The sequence below is a fragment of the Macrosteles quadrilineatus genome, unplaced genomic scaffold (assembly GCF_028750875.1).
Source record: "Macrosteles quadrilineatus isolate MER2022 unplaced genomic scaffold, UCM_ALF_1.0 Scaffold_1__1_contigs__length_201487025, whole genome shotgun sequence".
In the NCBI taxonomy this organism is placed as follows: Eukaryota; Metazoa; Arthropoda; class Insecta; order Hemiptera; family Cicadellidae; genus Macrosteles; species Macrosteles quadrilineatus.
In genome coordinates, this window is record NW_026542594.1 from 59,857,310 (window position 1) to 59,879,145 (window position 21,836).

The window sequence follows — 21,836 nt, forward strand, 5'->3', positions numbered from 1 at the left end:
ACAAAAGTAATTCAGGCGGATGATGCTCCAAAACATATTACAGTAGACTATATTATTTCTAAACAACTCCCAATAGATAAGCTCGAATCTCTTGACATTGTAGGTTTCAAAACTACCGAAGAAATGGTAAAAGACCAATCGAAGGACAGGGTTGCATTGGAGGAGGAACACGCTCACGACAAGACTGAATTGTTAGAGCCGATAGCTAGGGATACCGTGTCTGAAATAACTATACTTAAGACAGAAAAAACGACAAAACCTATTTCAGTAGAAATTGTACAGGAAGAAATAACCACACATGTTTCAGACACAGTAGAAATTGTTTCTGAACATAAGGCTAAAACTATTACTCCAATAGATGTCTCTTCAATTGTTAAAACCGTAGATACAGTTACTACTAAAGTTATTGAGGAATCTGAAGATACATCTACTGATGTTCATTTGGAAACAAAAGAGCCAGTAGCTGTTGAAGATATTAAATCTACTAAAGATACCAAATCTTTCGAAGAAGCTAAAGACACTGATTCTTTAGAGGAAGATGTACTCACTGATTCAGAAACAACTACAAAAGTAATTCAGGCGGATGATGCTCCAAAACAAATTACAGAAGAAACGACAAAACCTATTTCTGTAGAAATTGTAAAAGATGAAATAACACTACATGTTACAGACATGGTGGAAATCGTTTCTGAACATGAGGCTGAAACTATTACTCCAGTTGATGACACTTCTATTGTTAAAACTGTAGATACGGTTACTACTAAATTTATTGAGGAATCTGAAGATACCTCTACTGATGATCATTTGAAAACAAAAGAGCCAATATCTATTGAAGATATTAAATCTACTGAAGACACAAAAACTGTCGAAGAAGCTAAAGACACTGATTATTTAGAGGAAGAGGTACTCGCTGATACAGAAACACCTACAAAGAAAATTGAGGTGGATGATGCTCCAAAACATATTACAGAAGAGGATATTATTTCTAAACAACTCCCAATAGATAAGCTCGAATCTCTTGATATTGTAGGTTTCAAAACTACCGAAGAAATGGTAAAAGACCAATCGAAGGACGGGGTTGTATTGGAGGAGGAACACGCTCACGACATGACTGAATTGTTAGAGCCGATAGCTAGGGATACCGTGTCTGAAATAACTATAATTAAGACAGAAGAAACGACAAAACCTATTTCTGTAGAAATTGTAAAAGATGAAATAACACTACATGTTACAGACACAGTGGAAATCGTTTCTGAACATGAGGCTAAAACTATTACTCCAGTTGATGACACTTCTATTGTTAAAACTGTAGATACAGTTACTACTGAAGTTATTGAGGAATCTGAATATACCTCTACTGATGTTCATTTGGAAACAAAAGAGCCAGTAACTGTTAATGATATTGAATCTACTAAAGACTCAAAATCTGTTGAAGAAGCTAAAGACACTGATTCTTTAGAGGAAGAGGTACTGGCTGATACAGAATCACCTAGAAAAGTAATTGAGGCGGATGATGCTCCAAAACAAATTACAGAAGAGGATATTATTTCTAAACATCTTCCCATAGATAAGCTCGAATCTCTAGAAATTGTAGGTCTAAAAACTACCGAAGAAATAGTAAAAGACCAATCGAAGGACGGGGTTGCATTGGAAGAGAAACACGTTCACAACATGACTGACTTGTTGGAACCGATAGCCAGGGATACAGTATCTGAAAAAACTATGATTAAGACGGAAGAAACGACAACACCTATTTCTGTAGAAATTGGAAAAGATGACATAAAAACACATGTTACAGACACAGTGAAAATCGTTTCTGAACATGAGGCTAAAACTATTACTCCATTTGATGACTCTTCTATTGTTAAAACTGTAGATAAGGTTACTACTAAAGTTATTGAGGAATCTGAAGATACCTCTACTGATGATCATTTGAAAACAAAAGAGCCAGTATCTATTGATGATATTATATCTACTAAAGACACAAAAACTGTCGAAGAAGCTAAAGACACTGATTCTTTAGAGGAAGAGGTACTGTCTGATACAGAATCACGTACAAAAGTAATTCAGGCGGATGATGCTCCAAAACAAATTACAGAAGAGGATATAATTTCTAAACATCTTCCCATAGATAAGCTCGAATCTCTAGAAATTGTAGGTCTAAAAACTACCGAAGAAATAGTAAAAGACCAATCGAAGGAAAGGGTTGCATTGGAAGAGAAACACGTTCACGACATGACTGACTTGTTGGAACCGATAGCCAGGGATACAGTATCTGAAATAACTATGATTAAGCCAGAAAAAACGACAACACCTATTTCTGTTGAAATTGTAAAAGATGAGATAACAACACATGTTACGGACACAGTGAAAATCGTTTCTGAACATGAGGCTAAAACTATTATTCCAGTTGATGACTCTTCTATTGTTAAAACCGTAGATACGGTTACTACTAAAGTTATTGAGGAATCTGAAGATACTGATGTTCATTTGGAAACAAAAGAGCCAGTAGCTGTTGAAGATATTAAATCTACTAAAGATACCAAATCTTTCGAAGAAGCTAAAGACACTGATTCTTTAGAGGAAGATGTACTCACTGATTCAGAAACAACTACAAAAGTAATTCAGGCGGATGATGCTCCAAAACAAATTACAAAGGAGGATATTACTTCTAAACATCTCCCCATAGATAAGCTCGAATCTCTAGAAATTGTAGGTTTCAAAACTACCGAAGAAATGGTAAAAGACCAATTGAAGGACGGGGTTGCATTGGAGGAGGAAGACGTTCACGACATGACTGAATTGTTGGAACCGATAGCTAGGGATACAGTATCTGAAATAACTATACTTAAGACAGAAAAAACGACAAAACCTATTTCAGTAGAAATTGTACAGGAAGAAATAACCACACATGTTTCAGACACAGTAGAAATTGTTTCTGAACATAAGGCTAAAACTAGTACTCCAATTGATGTCTCTTCAATTGTTAAAACCGTAGATACAGTTACTACTAAAGTTATTGAGGAATCTGAAGATACATCTACTGATGTTCATTTGGAAACAAAAGAGCCAGTAGCTGTTGAAGATATTAAATCTACTAAAGATACCAAATCTTTCGAAGAAGCTAAAGACACTGATTCTTTAGAGGAAGATGTACTCACTGATTCAGAAACAACTACAAAAGTAATTCAGGCGGATGATGCTCCAAAACAAATTACAGAAGAAACGACAAAACCTATTTCTGTAGAAATTGTAAAAGATGAAATAACACTACATGTTACAGACATGGTGGAAATCGTTTCTGAACATGAGGCTGAAACTATTACTCCAGTTGATGACACTTCTATTGTTAAAACTGTAGATACGGTTACTACTAAATTTATTGAGGAATCTGAAGATACCTCTACTGATGATCATTTGAAAACAAAAGAGCCAATATCTATTGAAGATATTAAATCTACCGAAGACACAAAAACTGTCGAAGAAGCTAAAGACACTGATTATTTAGAGGAAGAGGTACTCGCTGATACAGAAACACCTACAAAGAAAATTGAGGTGGATGATGCTCCAAAACATTTTACAGAAGAGGATATTATTTCTAAACAACTCCCAATAGATAAGCTCGAATCTCTTGATATTGTAGGTTTCAAAACTACCGAAGAAATGGTAAAAGACCAATCGAAGGACGGGGTTGTATTGGAGGAGGAACACGCTCAGGACATGACTGAATTGTTAGAGCCGATAGCTAGGGATACCGTGTCTGAAATAACTATAATTAAGACAGAAGAAACGACAAAACCTATTTCTGTAGAAATTGTAAAAGATGAAATAACACTACATGTTACAGACACAGTGGAAATCGTTTCTGAACATGAGGCTAAAACTATTACTCCAGTTGATGACACTTCTATTGTTAAAACTGTAGATACAGTTACTACTGAAGTTATTGAGGAATCTGAATATACCTCTACTGATGTTCATTTGGAAACAAAAGAGCCAGTAACTGTTAAAGATATTGAATCTACTAAAGACTCAAAATCTGTTGAAGAAGCTAAAGACACTGATTCTTTAGAGGAAGAGGTACTGGCTGATACAGAATCACCTAGAAAAGTAATTGAGGCGGATGATGCTCCAAAACAAATTACAGAAGAGGATATTATTTCTAAACATCTTCCCATAGATAAGCTCGAATCTCTAGAAATTGTAGGTCTAAAAACTACCGAAGAAATAGTAAAAGACCAATCGAAGGACGGGGTTGCATTGGAAGAGAAACACGTTCACGACATGACTGACTTGTTGGAACCGATAGCCAGGGATACAGTATCTGAAATAACTATGATTAAGACGGAAGAAACGACAACACCTATTTCTGTAGAAATTGGAAAAGATGACATAAAAACACATGTTACAGACACAGTGAAAATCGTTTCTGAACATGAGGCTAAAACTATTACTTTATTTGATGACTCTTCTATTGTTAAAACTGTAGATAAGGTTACTACTAAAGTTATTGAGGAATCTGAAGATACCTCTACTGATGATCATTTGAAAACAAAAGAGCCAGTATCTATTGATGATATTATATCTACTAAAGACACAAAAACTGTCGAAGAAGCTAAAGACACTGATTCTTTAGAGGAAGAGGTACTGTCTGATACAGAATCACGTACAAAAGTAATTCAGGCGGATGATGCTCCAAAACAAATTACAGAAGATGATATTATTTCTAAACATCTTCCCATAGATAAGCTCGAATCTCTAGAAATTGTAGGTCTAAAAACTACCGAAGAAATAGTAAAAGACCAATCGAAGGAAAGGGTTGCATTGGAAGAGAAACACGTTCACGACATGACTGACTTGTTGGAACCGATAGCCAGGGATACAGTATCTGAAATAACTATGATTAAGACAGAAAAAACGACAACACCTATTTCTGTTGAAATTGTAAAAGATGAGATAACAACACATGTTACGGACACAGTGAAAATCGTTTCTGAACATGAGGCTAAAACTATTATTCCAGTTGATGACTCTTCTATTGTTAAAACCGTAGATACGGTTACTACTAAAGTTATTGAGGAATCTGAAGATACTGATGTTCATTTGGAAACAAAAGAGCCAGTAGCTGTTGAAGATATTAAATCTACTAAAGATACCAAATCTTTCGAAGAAGCTAAAGACACTGATTCTTTAGAGGAAGATGTACTCACTGATTCAGAAACAACTACAAAAGTAATTCAGGCGGATGATGCTCCAAAACAAATTACAAAGGAGGATATTACTTCTAAACATCTCCCCATAGATAAGCTCGAATCTCTAGAAATTGTAGGTTTCAAAACTACCGAAGAAATGGTAAAAGACCAATTGAAGGACGGGGTTGCATTGGAGGAGGAAGACGTTCACGACATGACTGAATTGTTGGAACCGATAGCTAGGGATACAGTATCTGAAATAACTATGACTAAGACAGAAAAAACGACAACACCTATTTCTGTAGAAATTGTAAAAGATGAAATAACACTACATGTTACAGACATGGTGGAAATCGTTTCTGAACATGAGGCTAAAACTATTACTCCAGTTAATGACACTTCTATTGTTAAAACTGTTGATACGGTTACTACTAAAGTTATTGAGGAATCTGAATATACCTTTACTGATGTTCATTTGGAAACAAAAGAGCCAGTAGCTGTTGAAGATAATGAATCTACTGAAGACACCAAATCTGTTGAAGAAGCTAAAGACACTGATTCTTTAGAGGAAGAGGTACTGTCTGATACAGAATCACGTACAAAAGTAATTCAGGCGGATGATGATCCAAAACATATTAAAGTAGAGGATATTATTTCTAAACAACTCCCAATAGATAAGCTTGAATCTCTTGACATTGTAGGTTTCAAAACTACCGAAGAAATGGTAAAAGACCAATCGAAGGACAGGGTTGCATTAGAGGAGGAACACGCTCACGACAAGACTGAATTGTTAGAGCCGATAGCTAAGGATACCGTGTCTGAAATAACTATACTTAAGACAGAAAAAACGACAAAACCTATTTCAGTAGAAATTGTACAGGAAGAAATAACTACACATGTTTCAGACACAGTAGAAATTGTTTCTGAACATAAGGCTAAAACTATTACTCCAATTGATGTCTCTTCAATTGTTAAAACCATAGATACAGTTGCTACTAAAGTTATTGAGGAATCTGAAGAAACATCTACTGATGTTCATTTGGAAACAAAAGAGCCAGTAGCTGTTGAAGATATTAAATCTACTAAAGATACCAAATCTTTCGAAGAAGCTAAAGACACTGATTCTTTAGAGGAAGATGTACTCACTGATTCAGAAACAACTACAAAAGTAATTCAGGCGGATGATGCTCCAAAACAAATTACAGAAGAAACGACAAAACCTATTTCTGTAGAAATTGTAAAAGATGAAATAACACTACATGTTACAGACATGGTGGAAATCGTTTCTGAACATGAGGCTGAAACTATTACTCCAGTTGATGACACTTCTATTGTTAAAACTGTAGATACGGTTACTACTAAATTTATTGAGGAATCTGAAGATACCTCTACTGATGATCATTTGAAAACAAAAGAGCCAATATCTATTGAAGATATTAAATCTACTGAAGACACAAAAATTGTCGAAGAAGCTAAAGACACTGATTATTTAGAGGAAGAGGTACTCGCTGATACAGAAACACCTACAAAGAAAATTGAGGTGGATGATGCTCCAAAACATATTACAGAAGAGGATATTATTTCTAAACAACTCCCAATAGATAAGCTCGAATCTCTTGACATTGTAGGTTTCAAAACTACCGAAGAAATGGTAAAAGACCAATCGAAGGACGGGGTTGTATTGGAGGAGGAACACGCTCACGACATGACTGAATTGTTAGAGCCGATAGCTAGGGATACCGTGTCTGAAATAACTATAATTAAGACAGAAGAAACGACAAAACCTATTTCTGTAGAAATTGTAAAAGATGAAATAACACTACATGTTACAGACACAGTGGAAATCGTTTCTGAACATGAGGCTAAAACTATTACTCCAGTTGATGACACTTCTATTGTTAAAACTGTAGATACAGTTACTACTGAAGTTATTGAGGAATCTGAATATACCTCTACTGATGTTCATTTGGAAACAAAAGAGCCAGTAACTGTTAAAGATATTGAATCTACTAAAGACTCAAAATCTGTTGAAGAAGCTAAAGACACTGATTCTTTAGAGGAAGAGGTACTGGCTGATACAGAATCACCTAGAAAAGTAATTGAGGCGGATGATGCTCCAAAACAAATTACAGAAGAGGATATTATTTCTAAACATCTTCCCATAGATAAGCTCGAATCTCTAGAAATTGTAGGTCTTAAAACTACTGAAGAAATAGTAAAAGACCAATCGAAGGACGGGGTTGCATTGGAAGAGAAAAACATTCACAACATGACTGACTTGTTGGAACCGATAGCCAGGGATACAGTATCTGAAATAACTATGATTAAGACGGAAGAAACGACAACACCTATTTCTGTAGAAATTGGAAAAGATGACATAAAAACACATGTTACAGACACAGTGAAAATCGTTTCTGAACATGAGGCTAAAACTATTACTCCATTTGATGACTCTTCTATTCTTAAAACTGTAGATAAGGTTACTACTAAAGTTATTGAGGAATCTGAAGATACCTCTACTGATGATCATTTGACAACAAAAAAGCCAGTATCTATTGATGATATTATATCTACTAAAGACACAAAAACTGTCGAAGAAGCTAAAGACACTGATTATTTAGAGGAAGAGGTACTCACTGATACAGAAACACCTACAAAAGTAATTCAGGCGGATGATGCTCCAAAACAAATTACAGAAGAGGATATTATTTCAAAAAATCTTCCTATAGATAAGCTCGATGCTCTAGAAATTGTAGGTTTAAAAACTTCCGAAGGAATGGTAAAAGACCAATCGAAGGATGGCGTTGCCTTGGAAGAAGATCGCGTTCACGACATGACTAAATTGTTGGAACCAAAAGTCAGTGATACAGTATCTGAAATAACTTTAATTAAGACGGAAAAAACAGCAACATCTGCTTCAGTAGAAATTGTAGAGGGAGAAATAACACCTCTTGTTACAGAAACAGTGGAAATGGTTTCTAATTATAAGGATGAAACTAGTACTCCAGACACAAAAGAGAAGAAAGAAGCTACACCAGTTTATGACGTTGATGACTCTTCTATTGTTAAAACTGTAGATACGGTTACAACTAAAGTTATTGAGGAATCTGAAGATACCTCTACTGATAATCATTTAAAAGCAAAAAAGCCAGTATCTATTGAAGATATTAAATCTACTAAAGACACAAAAACTGTCAAAGAAGCTAAAGACACTGATTCTTTAGAGGAAGAGGTACTTGCTGATACAGAAACACCTACAAAGAAAATTGAGGCGGATGATGCTCCAAAACATTTTACAGATGAGGATATTTTTTCTAAACAACTCCCAATAGATAAGCTCGAATGTCTTGACATTGTAGGTTTCAAAACTACCGAAGAAATGGTAAAAGACCAATCGAAGGACGGGGTTGTATTGGAGGAGGAACACGCTCACGACATGACTGAATTGTTAGAGCCGATAGCTAGGGATACCGTGTCTAAAATAACTATAATTAAGACAGAAGAAACGACAACACCTATTTCTGTAGAAATTGTACAGGAAGAAATAACAAAACATGTTTCAGACACAGTAGAAATTGTTTCTGAACATAAGGCTAAAACTATAACTCCGATTGATGTCTCTTCAATTGTTAAAACCGTAGATACAGTTACTACTAAAGTTATTGAGGAATCTGAAGATACATCTACTGATGTTCATTTGGAAACAAAAGAGCCAGTAGCTGTTGAAGATATTAAATCTACTAAAGATACCAAATCTTTCGAAGAAGCTAAAGACACTGATTCTTTAGAGGAAGATGTACTCACTGATTCAGAAACAACTACAAAAGTAATTCAGGAGGATGATGCTCCAAAACAAATAACAGAAGAGGATATTATTTCTAAACATCTTACCATAGATAAGCTCGAATCTCTAGAAATTGTAGGTCTAAAAACTACTGAAGAAATAGTAAAAGACCAATCGAAGGAAAGGGTTGCATTGAAAGAGAAACATGTTCACGACATGACTGACTTGTTGGAACCGATAGCTAGGGATACCGTATCTGAAATAACTATAATTAAGACAGAAGAAACGACAAAACCTATTTCTGTAGAAATTGTAAAAGATGAAATAACACTACATGTTACAGACACAGTGGAAATCGTTTCTGAACATGAGGCTAAAACTATTACTCCAGTTGATGACACTTCTATTGTTAAAACTGTAGATACAGTTACTACTGAAGTTATTGAGGAATCTGAATATACCTCTACTGATGTTCATTTGGAAACAAAAGAGCCAGTAACTGTTAAAGATATTGAATCTACTAAAGACTCAAAATCTGTTGAAGAAGCTAAAGACACTGATTCTTTAGAGGAAGAGGTACTGGCTGATACAGAATCACCTAGAAAAGTAATTGAGGCGGATGATGCTCCAAAACAAATTACAGAAGAGGATATTATTTCTAAACATCTTCCCATAGATAAGCTCGAATCTCTAGAAATTGTAGGTCTAAAAACTACCGAAGAAATAGTAAAAGACCAATCGAAGGACGGGGTTGCATTGGAAGAGAAAAACGTTCACAACATGACTGACTTGTTGGAACCGATAGCCAGGGATACAGTATCTGAAATAACTATGATTAAGACGGAAGAAACGACAACACCTATTTCTGTAGAAATTGGAAAAGATGACATAAAAACACATGTTACAGACACAGTGAAAATCGTTTCTGAACATGAGGCTAAAACAATTACTCCATTTGATGACTCTTCTATTCTTAAAACTGTAGATAAGGTTACTACTAAAGTTATTGAGGAATCTGAAGATACCTCTACTGATGATCATTTGACAACAAAAGAGCCAGTATCTATTGATGATATTATATCTACTAAAGACACAAAAACTGTCGAAGAAGCTAAAGACACTGATTATTTAGAGGAAGAGGTACTCACTGATACAGAAACACCTACAAAAGTAATTCAGGCGGATGATGCTCCAAAACAAATTACAGAAGAGGATATTATTTCAAAAAATCTTCCTATAGATAAGCTCGATGCTCTAGAAATTGTAGGTTTAAAAACTTCCGAAGGAATGGTAAAAGACCAATCGAAGGATGGCGTTGCCTTGGAAGAAGATCGCGTTCACGACATGACTAAATTGTTGGAACCAAAAGTCAGTGATACAGTATCTGAAATAACTTTAATTAAGACGGAAAAAACAGCAACATCTGCTTCAGTAGAAATTGTAGAGGGAGAAATAACACCTCTTGTTACAGAAACAGTGGAAATGGTTTCTAATTATAAGGATGAAACTAGTACTCCAGACACAAAAGAGAAGAAAGAAGCTACACCAGTTTATGACGTTGATGACTCTTCTATTGTTAAAACTGTAGATACGGTTACAACTAAAGTTATTGAGGAATCTGAAGATACCTCTACTGATAATCATTTAAAAGCAAAAAAGCCAGTATCTATTGAAGATATTAAATCTACTAAAGACACAAAAACTGTCAAAGAAGCTAAAGACACTGATTCTTTAGAGGAAGAGGTACTTGCTGATACAGAAACACCTACAAAGAAAATTGAGGCGGATGATGCTCCAAAACATTTTACAGATGAGGATATTTTTTCTAAACAACTCCCAATAGATAAGCTCGAATGTCTTGACATTGTAGGTTTCAAAACTACCGAAGAAATGGTAAAAGACCAATCGAAGGACGGGGTTGTATTGGAGGAGGAACACGCTCACGACATGACTGAATTGTTAGAGCCGATAGCTAGGGATACCGTGTCTAAAATAACTATAATTAAGACAGAAGAAACGACAACACCTATTTCTGTAGAAATTGTACAGGAAGAAATAACAAAACATGTTTCAGACACAGTAGAAATTGTTTCTGAACATAAGGCTAAAACTATAACTCCGATTGATGTCTCTTCAATTGTTAAAACCGTAGATACAGTTACTACTAAAGTTATTGAGGAATCTGAAGATACATCTACTGATGTTCATTTGGAAACAAAAGAGCCAGTAGCTGTTGAAGATATTAAATCTACTAAAGATACCAAATCTTTCGAAGAAGCTAAAGACACTGATTCTTTAGAGGAAGATGTACTCACTGATTCAGAAACAACTACAAAAGTAATTCAGGAGGATGATGCTCCAAAACAAATAACAGAAGAGGATATTATTTCTAAACATCTTACCATAGATAAGCTCGAATCTCTAGAAATTGTAGGTCTAAAAACTACTGAAGAAATAGTAAAAGACCAATCGAAGGAAAGGGTTGCATTGAAAGAGAAACATGTTCACGACATGACTGACTTGTTGGAACCGATAGCTAGGGATACCGTATCTGAAATAACTATAATTAAGACAGAAGAAACGACAACACCTATTTCTGTAGAAATTGTAAAAGATGAAATAACACTACATGTTACAGATATGGTGGAAATCGTTTCTGAACATGAGTCTGAAACTATTACTCCAGTTGATGACACTTATATTGTTAAAACTGTAGATACGGTTACTACTGAAGTAATTGAGGAATCTGAATATACCTCTACTGATGTTCATTTGGAAACAAAAGAGCCAGTAGCTGTTGAAGATATTGAATCTACTAAAGACACAAAATCTGTTGAAGTAGCTGAAGACACTGATTCCTTAGAGGAAGAGGTACTGGCTGATACAGAAACGCCTACAAAGAAAATTGAGGCGGATGATGCTCCAAAACATATTACACAAGAGGATATTATTTCTAAACAACTCCCAATAGATAAGCTCAAATCTCTTGACATTGTAGGTTTCAAAACTACCGAAGAAATGGTAAAAGACCAATCGAAGGACGGGGTTGCATTGGAAGAGAAACACGTTCATGACATGACTGACTTGTTTGAACCGATAGCCAGGGATACAGTATCTGAAATAACTATGATTAAGACAGAAAAAACGACAACACCTATTTCTGTAGAATTTGTAAAAGATGAGATAACAACACATGTTACAGACACAGTGGAAATCGTTTCTGAACATGAGGCTAAAACTATTACTCCAGTTGATGACTCTTCTATTGTTAAAACTGTAGATACGGTTATTACTAAATTTATTGAGGAATCGGTAGATACCTCTACTGATGATCATTTGAAAACAAAAGAGCAAATATCTATTGAAGATATTAAATCTACTGAAGACACAAAAACTGTCGAAGAAGCTAAAGACACTGATTCTGTAGAGGAAGAGGTACTCGCTGATACAGAAACACCTACAAAGAAAATTGAGGCGGATGATGCTCCAAAACATATTACACAAGAGGATATTATTTCTAAACAACTCCCAATAGATAAGCTCGAATCTCTTGACATTGTAGGTTTCAAAACTACCGAAGAAATGGTAAAAGATCAATCGAAGGACGGGGTTGCATTGGAGGAGGAACACGCTCACGACATGACTGAATTGTTAAAGCCGATAGCTAGGGATACCATGGGTGAAATAACTATGATTAAGACAGAAGAAACGACAAAACCTATTTCTGTAGAAATTGTAAAAGATGAAATAACACTACATCTTACAGACACAGTGGAAATCGTTTCTGAACATGAGGCTAAAACTATTACTCCACTTGATGACTCTTCTATTGTTAAAACTGTAGATACGGTTACTACTAAATTTATTGAAAAATCTGAAGATACATCTACTGATGTTCATTTGGAAACAAAAGAGCCAGTAGTTGTTGAAGATATTAAATCTACTAAAGACACAAAATCTGACGAAAAAGCTAAAGACACTGATTATTTAGAGGAAGAGGTACTCGCTGCAACAGAATCACTTACAAAAGTAATTGAGGTGAATGATGCTCAAAAACAAATTACAGAAGAGGATATTATTTCTAAACATCTTCCCATAGATAAGCTCGATGTTCTAGAAATTGTAGATTTCAAAACTAACGAAGAAATGGTAAAAGGCCAATCAAAGGACGGGGTTGCATTGGAGGAGGAACACGTTCACGACATGACTGAGTTGTTGGAACCAATAGACATGGATACAGTATCTGAAATAACTATTATTAAGACAGAAGAAACGACAACACCTATTTCTGTAGAAATTGTAAAAGATGAAATAACAACACATGTTACAGACACAGTGGAAATTGTTTCTGAACATGAGGCTAAAACTATTACTCCAGTTGATGACTCTTCTATTGTGAAAACTGTAGATAAGGTTACTACTAAAGTTATTGAGGAATCTGAAGATACCTCTACTGATGATCATTTAAAAACAAAAGAGCCAGTATCTATTGAAGATATTAAATCTACTAAAGATACTAAATCTGTCGAAGAAGCTAAAGACACTGATTCTTTCGAGGAAGAGGTACTGGCTGATACAGAATCACCTACAAAAGTAATTGAGGCGGATGACGCTCCAAAACATATTACAAAAGAGGATATAATTAATAAACATCTCCCCATAGATAAGCTCGAATCTCTAGAAATTGTAGGTTCCAAAACTACGGAAGAAATGGTAAAAGACCAATCGAAGGAAGGGGTTCCATTGGAGGAGGAACACGTTCACGACATGACTGACTTGTTTGAACCGATAGCCAGGGATACCGTGTCTGAAATAACTATAATGAATACAGAAGGAACGACAACACCTATTTCTTTAGAAATTGTAAAGGATGAAATAACAACACATGTTACAGACACAGTGGAAATTGTTTCTGAACATAAGGCTAAAACTGTTACTGCAGTTTATGACTCTTCTATTGTTAAAACTGTAGATACGGTTAATACTAAAGTTATTGAGGAATCTGAATATACCTCTACTGATGTTCATTTGGAATTAAAAGAGCCAGTACCTGTTGAAGATATTAAATTTACTAAAGACACAAAATCTGATGAAGAAGCCAAAGACACTGATTCTTTAGAGGAAGAGGTACTCGCTGATACAGAATCACCTAAGATAGTAATTGAGGCGGATGATGCTCCTAAACAAATTACAGAAGAGGATATTATTTCTAAACATCTCCCAATGGATAAGCTCGAATCTCTAGAAATTGTAGGTTTCAAAACTACCGAAGAAATGGTAAAGGACCAATCTAAGGACGGGGCTGCATTGGAGGAGGAACACGTTCACGACATGACTGAAATTGTAAAGGATGAAATAACAACACATGTTACAGACACAGTGGAAATCGTTTCTAAACATAAGGCTGAAACTAATACTTCAGACACAGAAGAGAAGAAAGAAGCTACACCAGTTTATGACGTTGATGACTCTTCTATTGTTAAAACTACTACTAAAGTTATTGAGGAATCTGACAATACCACTACTGATTTTCATTTGGAAACAAAAGACCCAGTAGCTGTTGAAGATATTAAATCTGCTATAGATGTGGATGAAACTAAAGACACTGATTTCTTAGAGGAAGAGCTATTTGCCGATTCAGAAACACTTACAAAAGTAATTGAGGCGGATGATGCTTCAAAACAAATTACTGAAGAGGATATTATATCTAAACATCTCCCTGTAGATAAGCTCAAATCTCTAGAAATTGAAGGTTTTAAAACTACCGAAGAAATGGTAAAAGAAAAATTGAAGGACGGTGTTGCCTTAGAGGAGGAACACATTCACGACGTGACTGAATTGTTACAACCGATAGCCAGGGATACAGTATCTGTAATTAAGTCAGAAGAAACACCAATACCCATATCAGTAGAAATTGTAAAGGAAGAAATAACAACATCTGTTACGGACACAGTGGATAAATCTTTTTCTACAGCTGAAATTGCGCAATTAAGTAATGAACCAATACTAGAATCAGATAATTTAACTGATGATACATCAGTTCGAAGTGCAGACATAAGTTGGCAAGAATCTGTAAAAAGCTCGTTAAATTTTACTCCTGAACTCTATACAGGTCAAAATAGTTTCTCTTCAATTGAAAGTTTTCAATTGCATAGTAATACTTCTGGCGATACAGAAAGTAGTGTTTGTTCTCCTCAAGCATCGTCGTTTCATAGGAAGAAAGTCAAAACATCAACACTTACTCACTGTTATGAGTCTGACACAGAAGCTACAACTTCTGATTTGGTTTTATCAGATAAACTTCTATTTTCTGACACCACTGCTTCAGAATTAACAGATGTTGAAACTGATTCTTCCCTCCCGTATTCAATAAAGGATACTACTAAAACCATGGTTGTTGATGATATTAAAATGACTGATGATGTAATTGAAGTAACAGTAAGTACTGAAGATCAGCAGTATGATAAATCAAATTTAAGTGATGATTCCGAAGCTTACTATAAAGGAAAACTGATCAACACTGAATCCGGATCCAATATTGTTATGCTAGAATCGTTGTCGGGAAAATCTATCTGCATTTGTGATTCAGTATCAAGTGAAACTGATTTTCCAATTGACAGTGGATCGTCACAACCTCAAACAAGAACTAAACCTCATACAGATGCAAAGAAAGCCTTCAAGGAAAAATCACGTCCTGATATTAAGCCTAAACCAAAGTATAATTCGAAATATGATCACATAGAGAGTAAAATTAAGAAAGAGTTTAAGTCCTCGATCGCCAGGAAATCTTACAAAAGTACAACGGATGACATAAGTTCATCTTCAACCTCAACCTCTAAAAATGCTTTATCACCCAAACACAGACCAATAGAAAGAAAATCAAACAGTGCTGGCCAGTATAAACAAAAACCGTCAAATAATGTTGTAGAAAAACAACAAAAACCTGAACCAGACATTGAATCAAAGGATCGCACAAGTAAAATATCTGAACAAAAATATTCTTCCAGAAGTCGTGGATACATGGCTTCCACTCTCTCAAGAGACATGAAACTTGAATCTGCACCAAAAGAGACAGCTCTAAAATCTCCCAAACACATTTCTAAAAGGCATAAAAGTATAGAAAGAAAAAGTGAATCAAGTAGCACTGTTTCAACACCCAAAACAATTAAGATCCAACAGTCATCGATATCTAGTTCTAAGCACGAGGAAATCAGTTCACATAAATTTAAAGCACTGACAACTATGAGAAAACGAGAACCTTTGAAAAAGAAAGTAACAAATAGTGAAACTACAAAATCTATTACTTTATCAAATAAACAAGAAAAATTTCAAAGTGAAATATCAAAACTAAAACACAATGAAAAGGAAAATAAAATAAAGGTGTCTTCTTCTGGACATTCCAAACCAGCCTTGACCAACATTTCTTCAAGAAGCACACAACGTTTAAACAAGAGTGCATTATTACCATCAACAGATGCACCATTAAAGCAAAAAAGGAGGTTAGTTGATCAAACTAAACAAACAATGACAACCTTTAAAAAGAAAGACACTGCTGAATCAGCCCGAACTGATGAACTAAAAACTGGTCCAAGTACAAGTTCAGGTAAGGACACAGATTCATTATCAAAAGTTACCAAGCAAAACACAAAGCGTCTCGATGTTACAAAATATCAAAAGACATTTGAAGATACTAGAAAGGCTTCATCAAGAGACCAGACATTTAAAGCACAGAAAACACAAAATCAACTAAAAAAGTCTGAGCAAACTGTTGAAATCCACAAATCGGAGTTGGAAGATGTGTCAACCACTGCCTTACCTTCTGTCTCTGAAAGCCTATCCCTATGCTCAACAACTATCCATAGATCTACTATTGTAGGAGCTGAATCAAATATAGATGATTCTCTCAAAATGCGAGCGGCTTCAGCGCCAATTAGTAGTTCAAATATATTTATGGACCCTGATATTCATTTGTCAAGTAGAAGAGGAAGTGGGCCAACTAGATGCCTAATATCTGGTAGGATAATGGAGCGACACACAAGTCTAGATCAAAGCAAAGGACCCACATCGTTGCCTTCAAGTCCTAGTAGGATGAGAAGTCAGGGTCAATGTAACAGTATACAATTACTAACATCTGAAGTGTTTACTAGGACTGTAGATTCAACAAGTGGTATAGAAGTGATATTTCACCAGCCCAATGACCCTGTCCGAAAACCAGCCAAATCAGAGCATTATCCAAACGATGTTGGTGAAACATCTATGATCGATACTACTGACTCATCTCTTTCAGATTCAGTTGCTTTGCCATCATCTTCTTCTGATCATGATTTAAGTGTAGATACAAGTTACAGATTACGCACAAGTATATCACCCGGCTCTCCCAAAATCTCCCGTAGGTCTCGTGAAAGTATGAGTCCTAAAATAAGACAAACTGATATTGTAGAATGTGCAACAGTGCTTGAGGATGATACCTCAGAAACTGAAATTTCTCCTGATAGAAATTCTCCTAATTTAATTGCTTGCGATAGACAACTTTCAACACCAACAAAGCTTTATGATAAATCAGACAATAACAGAGCACCAGCCAGTTCTGAGGATAGGTTTTCCCCAATTCTCAATGTCCGTTCCATAACCCCTCCTCGCCTCAAACACAAATTTGTTTATGCCTCATCAGACGAAGAGGAACCTTCCATAGGTAAAACCCTTCTTGAAGATGAATCCTCCGCTTCAAACGTTGTTATGGAGCCATCATCAGATCACAGCATGCTGCTTCCATCAGAGGTACACCATTAATAAGAAGAATTTAAAAGCTAAAACCCCATTAAATATTTAAAATGATTCACATATGCACAGAAGGTTTTATTAACTCTACCAACCTTTCAATGTATTGTTTCTGGGTCCATAACCAATTTAAATATTACATTTAAATCATCTGTAAGTCAATAGTTGCTCACATGATCCCCATTTTGTATTTTTTAAATATTACTTTTTTATAAATAACGTGATACTTAGAACTTTTTATACCAATTCCACTAACTTATGAAAAAATATCAAAATTTTCCGATGTTAAAATTTTTAATGGCGGCAATTTGAATGTTTTGAAAAAGAATAACTATAAAGAATAACTTTTGTAATCTGTTGTTGTTGATTTTGCACAAATCTTATCAATAAGCACAAGAATACTCTTTTATTGGAAACTAGCGGAGTACCCGTCCTTCGTACAGGGTTGGCATATAAGTATAAAATGCTTATTGCAGTTATACTCCAGCTTTTATTTATTTATTTTCCAATAATCACATAACATCATATTCAGACAGGTGATTCGTCATTGTTACAATAATTTATAGTCTCTATACTAAAACTATTACTAAAATAAATTTCATATGCTGAACCTTAACATCTACACAGCTTCCATATATTCCTCCAATGAGAAGAAGGCCTTCTCCAAAAGAAAGTTTTTTTAACTTCTTTTTGAATTTAGGGAATGAATCAGTGTCCCTAATTGAAGAAGGTAATTTGTTATATATTTTTGGACCCATGTACTGAGGAGATAAATGGAATACTTTAAGTCTGTGTTGAACTGGTTTTATATTGTTTTTAAATCTAGTGTTATGTTAACACAGATGAACTGTAAAGTGTCAAAATCACTTTTAACCATTAAAGCCAGTTTAAAGATATAATAACTATAAAAAATAAAAATTTTAAACTAAATGAAAAACTCTTTAATGTGAGTAATTCGAGACACTTTGGCTAAGACTCTAACTGCTCTTTTCTGGAGCATAAAAATTAGTTCGGCATGACTAAAAGAACCCCATACTGTTAAACCGTAATTCATGATCGAAGAAAAATAAGTATGATATACTGCTAATTGTTTGTCTAAATTTGTAGTATGTCGAATTACCCGAAGAACAAGTATAGCTGATCTGAGTCTTTGATAGATTCATAATGTTTGTTTGCCAATTAAGTTGCCAATCTATATCAATTCCCAGGTAATTGACCGAGTTTTGAGAATATATTGATGTTTGGTTCAAATTTACAGCAACGTCTCGATTCTCATTAGCAACTGAAAAGTGAATTAGTTGTGTCTTTGACACATTCATAGATAGACCATTTGCTGTGAACCAGTCCCCGAGGAGTTGAAACTCATTAGTAATTAAGTCTTGTTTAAAATCCAATGTTTTTTGTTCAGTGCAGATTAAAGCAGTATCATCTGCATATTGAAAACCACCATTGTTTTGAGTTTGCAATGGGGAAGGACACAGTTTGGTAAACTTTTTGGTAAAACGATAGAAAAAAATAAATGATCAAACATTCACACAATATAACAAATTATTCATTAAATTAAAAACATATACATAACTGTAAACAATCCTACTCTGACAGTTCTCATTGCATATCACAGCTTTTTATCTCTGCTTAGTTCAAATTAGCTGTTGTCATAAATGAAAAAAATAATAGTGCTGCACCCACCTCATAACTTTTTAATGCTATTGCATATCATAGAACCAACTTAAATAGTTGAAACAGCTGACTAAATTCTTTAATTCATTTTATATATGAATAATCATAAGGTTAACATGGAAACTACAGAGCCACTGGGGCGGAGCCCAAAAGAATTTTTGAGATAAGAATAGGCCTATATGTTAATCGTGAATGTGAGCTATCATCATTAGTCCAGTCAATGAATGATCCAAAAGTAGGTGTAGAGTGCGTGAGCAGGTAACTAAGCGATTCCTTCAGAAACTTGTTCAGGGGGCTTAGGGTGTTAACATACCAAAAGTCCTGACTCCTAGGTGGTGAGCCAGGGGGTGGAGGGGGGAAAAAGGGGGGAAAAAGGTACGCATTTTGGGTTTTTTGATTATATCTCGAAAACTATCAACTTTTTGTATACTATAGTAAATTATAAAATTGAAGAAGATTAAATTTTCTACAAGAAAATTATATAATGTGTTTATTTTGGTTCAACAGATTACGAGTTATAACTTATTTAATTGATATCTTATTAAAATACTCCTTCCATAAGAAATACATGTAAATTAGTATGCGAAATGGGGCGAATCCTATCCGCCCAAAGGAAATATAACTGATATTCTGGAAATATTGACAAAATTTCCAGTAATTTGACACTTTAATCATGAAATTTTGTCAAAAATTAAAGCGAGGGTGAGCGTTTAAAAATGCGATGATTTAAGGTTTTTTTTATATTTACAATAAAAAAACACCAAAACTCGAAATTTTGTTACCTCGCCCTCGCCTTAATTTTGGATCAATTTTAATGATTAAAGTGTCAAATTACTGGAAATTTTTTCAAGATTTCCAGAATATCATTTATATTTCCTTTGGGCGGATAGGATTCGCCCCATTTTGCATACTAATTTACATGTATTTCTTATGGAAGAAGATTTTAATAAGATATCAATTAAATAAGTTATAACTCGTAATCTGTTGAACCAAAATAAACACATTATATACTTTTCTTGTAGAAAATTTAATCTTCTTCAATTTTATAATTTACTATAGTATACAAAAAGTTGATAGTTTTCAAGATATAATCAAAAAACCCAAAATGCGTACCTTTCTCCCCCCCCCTTTTTCCCCTCTCCACCCCCTGGCTCACCACCTAGGAGTCAGGACTTTTGGTATGTTAACACCCTAAGCCCCCTGAACAAGTTTCTGAAGGAATCGCTTAGTTACCTGCTCACGCACTCTACACCTCATTCTTTGACTGGACTACATGCCAAATTTGAATGATGAATGATATGTGATTAAACTCCAAACAAACAAACATAGCCTACATACAAACAAACAAACACACAAACTTTCACATTTATAATATTAGTATGATAAAAAATTTAATCACAACTCAACATTGAAAATACAATAAAAATAACTGGGATATGAAATTTTTTGTTCTGTGCCTCTATTAGTGTAGGTCGATGTCGATGTCTGCTGGCTATACTGTCTTCAACAATGTGACAATGTCCTAATATGTTAGTTTCGTAATCACTAATAGGAATGCACCAACAAAATTCCATATCTCGATAATTTCTTATTGGATTTTCAATATGTTGAGGTGTCATTAGGTTTTTCTTAAATAAAACAGTGTTCTTGTGTGATTTTAAAATAAGATTGTATTCTTGTAAAGTTATGTATTCTTGTTCAAAAAATTTAAATTGCCTGCATTTTGAATTTTTTCATTTAAAGATTTTAATATTCATTCATAAGTTACTGACTTGACATTGGTAATAAGATTTATGCAAATTTCAAAGTTCTAAGTCTCGGTTATTGAGAAACAACCCCTTTTTTAAATACAAAATGGCTGCACACAGAGTAACCATTGACTTACAGACGATTTAAATGTGATATTTAAATTGGTTATGAATCCAGAATACCTAAAAATGTTGGTAGAGAGCTGCAAAACACTCTGTATACTAGGATATTCAAATTGTTAAACATTTAAAAGCATTATTCAAATCTTAAGCATTTCCAAAAATCATATGAGTATTTAATGAGAGGTAGGTATTGTGCTGTTTTATGACTATGATTCTTTAAAGGTTATACCCTTCAAATATTCACGACTAGGATGGTTTAAATTAAACGAAAAGTAAAAAAAAGGTATCCAAGACACTGTGTCTTAACATCAGATCAGTTTAGGCCTAGTCTAAATTGCAACAGTTCTGATTTTCAAGTTTTAATTTAAACCTAAATGTAGTATAAATCAAAACCACTAAAATACTCAGCACGTGCAACCAAAATACATCTGAACAATTTTATATGAAAGCTAGAAGAATGTTTGATGCAGCCTTAGTAAAATAAAAATGACTGCAATTAATTGTACTGTAGTTTATCCATGTGTTATAAAT

General features: G+C 34.5%; 2 protein-coding genes across 4 annotated transcripts in view; both read left to right on the forward strand.

Annotated features, from left to right (window-relative positions):
* LOC128997388 (uncharacterized) overlaps positions 1 to 12,644 on the forward strand; it is a 73,414-nt gene extending 60,770 nt beyond the window's left edge. Inside the window, exons 11-12 of the mRNA XM_054423028.1 lie at positions 104 to 12,538; positions 12,634 to 12,644. Coding sequence (XP_054279003.1) covers positions 104 to 12,538; positions 12,634 to 12,644 — 12,446 coding nt within the window. The remainder of the gene's footprint in view (positions 1 to 103; positions 12,539 to 12,633) is intronic.
* The window catches only part of LOC128983229 (uncharacterized), a 68,815-nt gene continuing 59,603 nt past the window's right edge, over positions 12,625 to 21,836 (forward strand). For all 3 annotated transcript variants that reach the window (XM_054402452.1, XM_054402453.1, XM_054402454.1), the window contains exon 1: positions 12,625 to 17,754. In XM_054402452.1, coding sequence (XP_054258427.1) covers positions 12,652 to 17,754 — 5,103 coding nt within the window. In that variant the 5' untranslated portion in view covers positions 12,625 to 12,651. The remainder of the gene's footprint in view (positions 17,755 to 21,836) is intronic.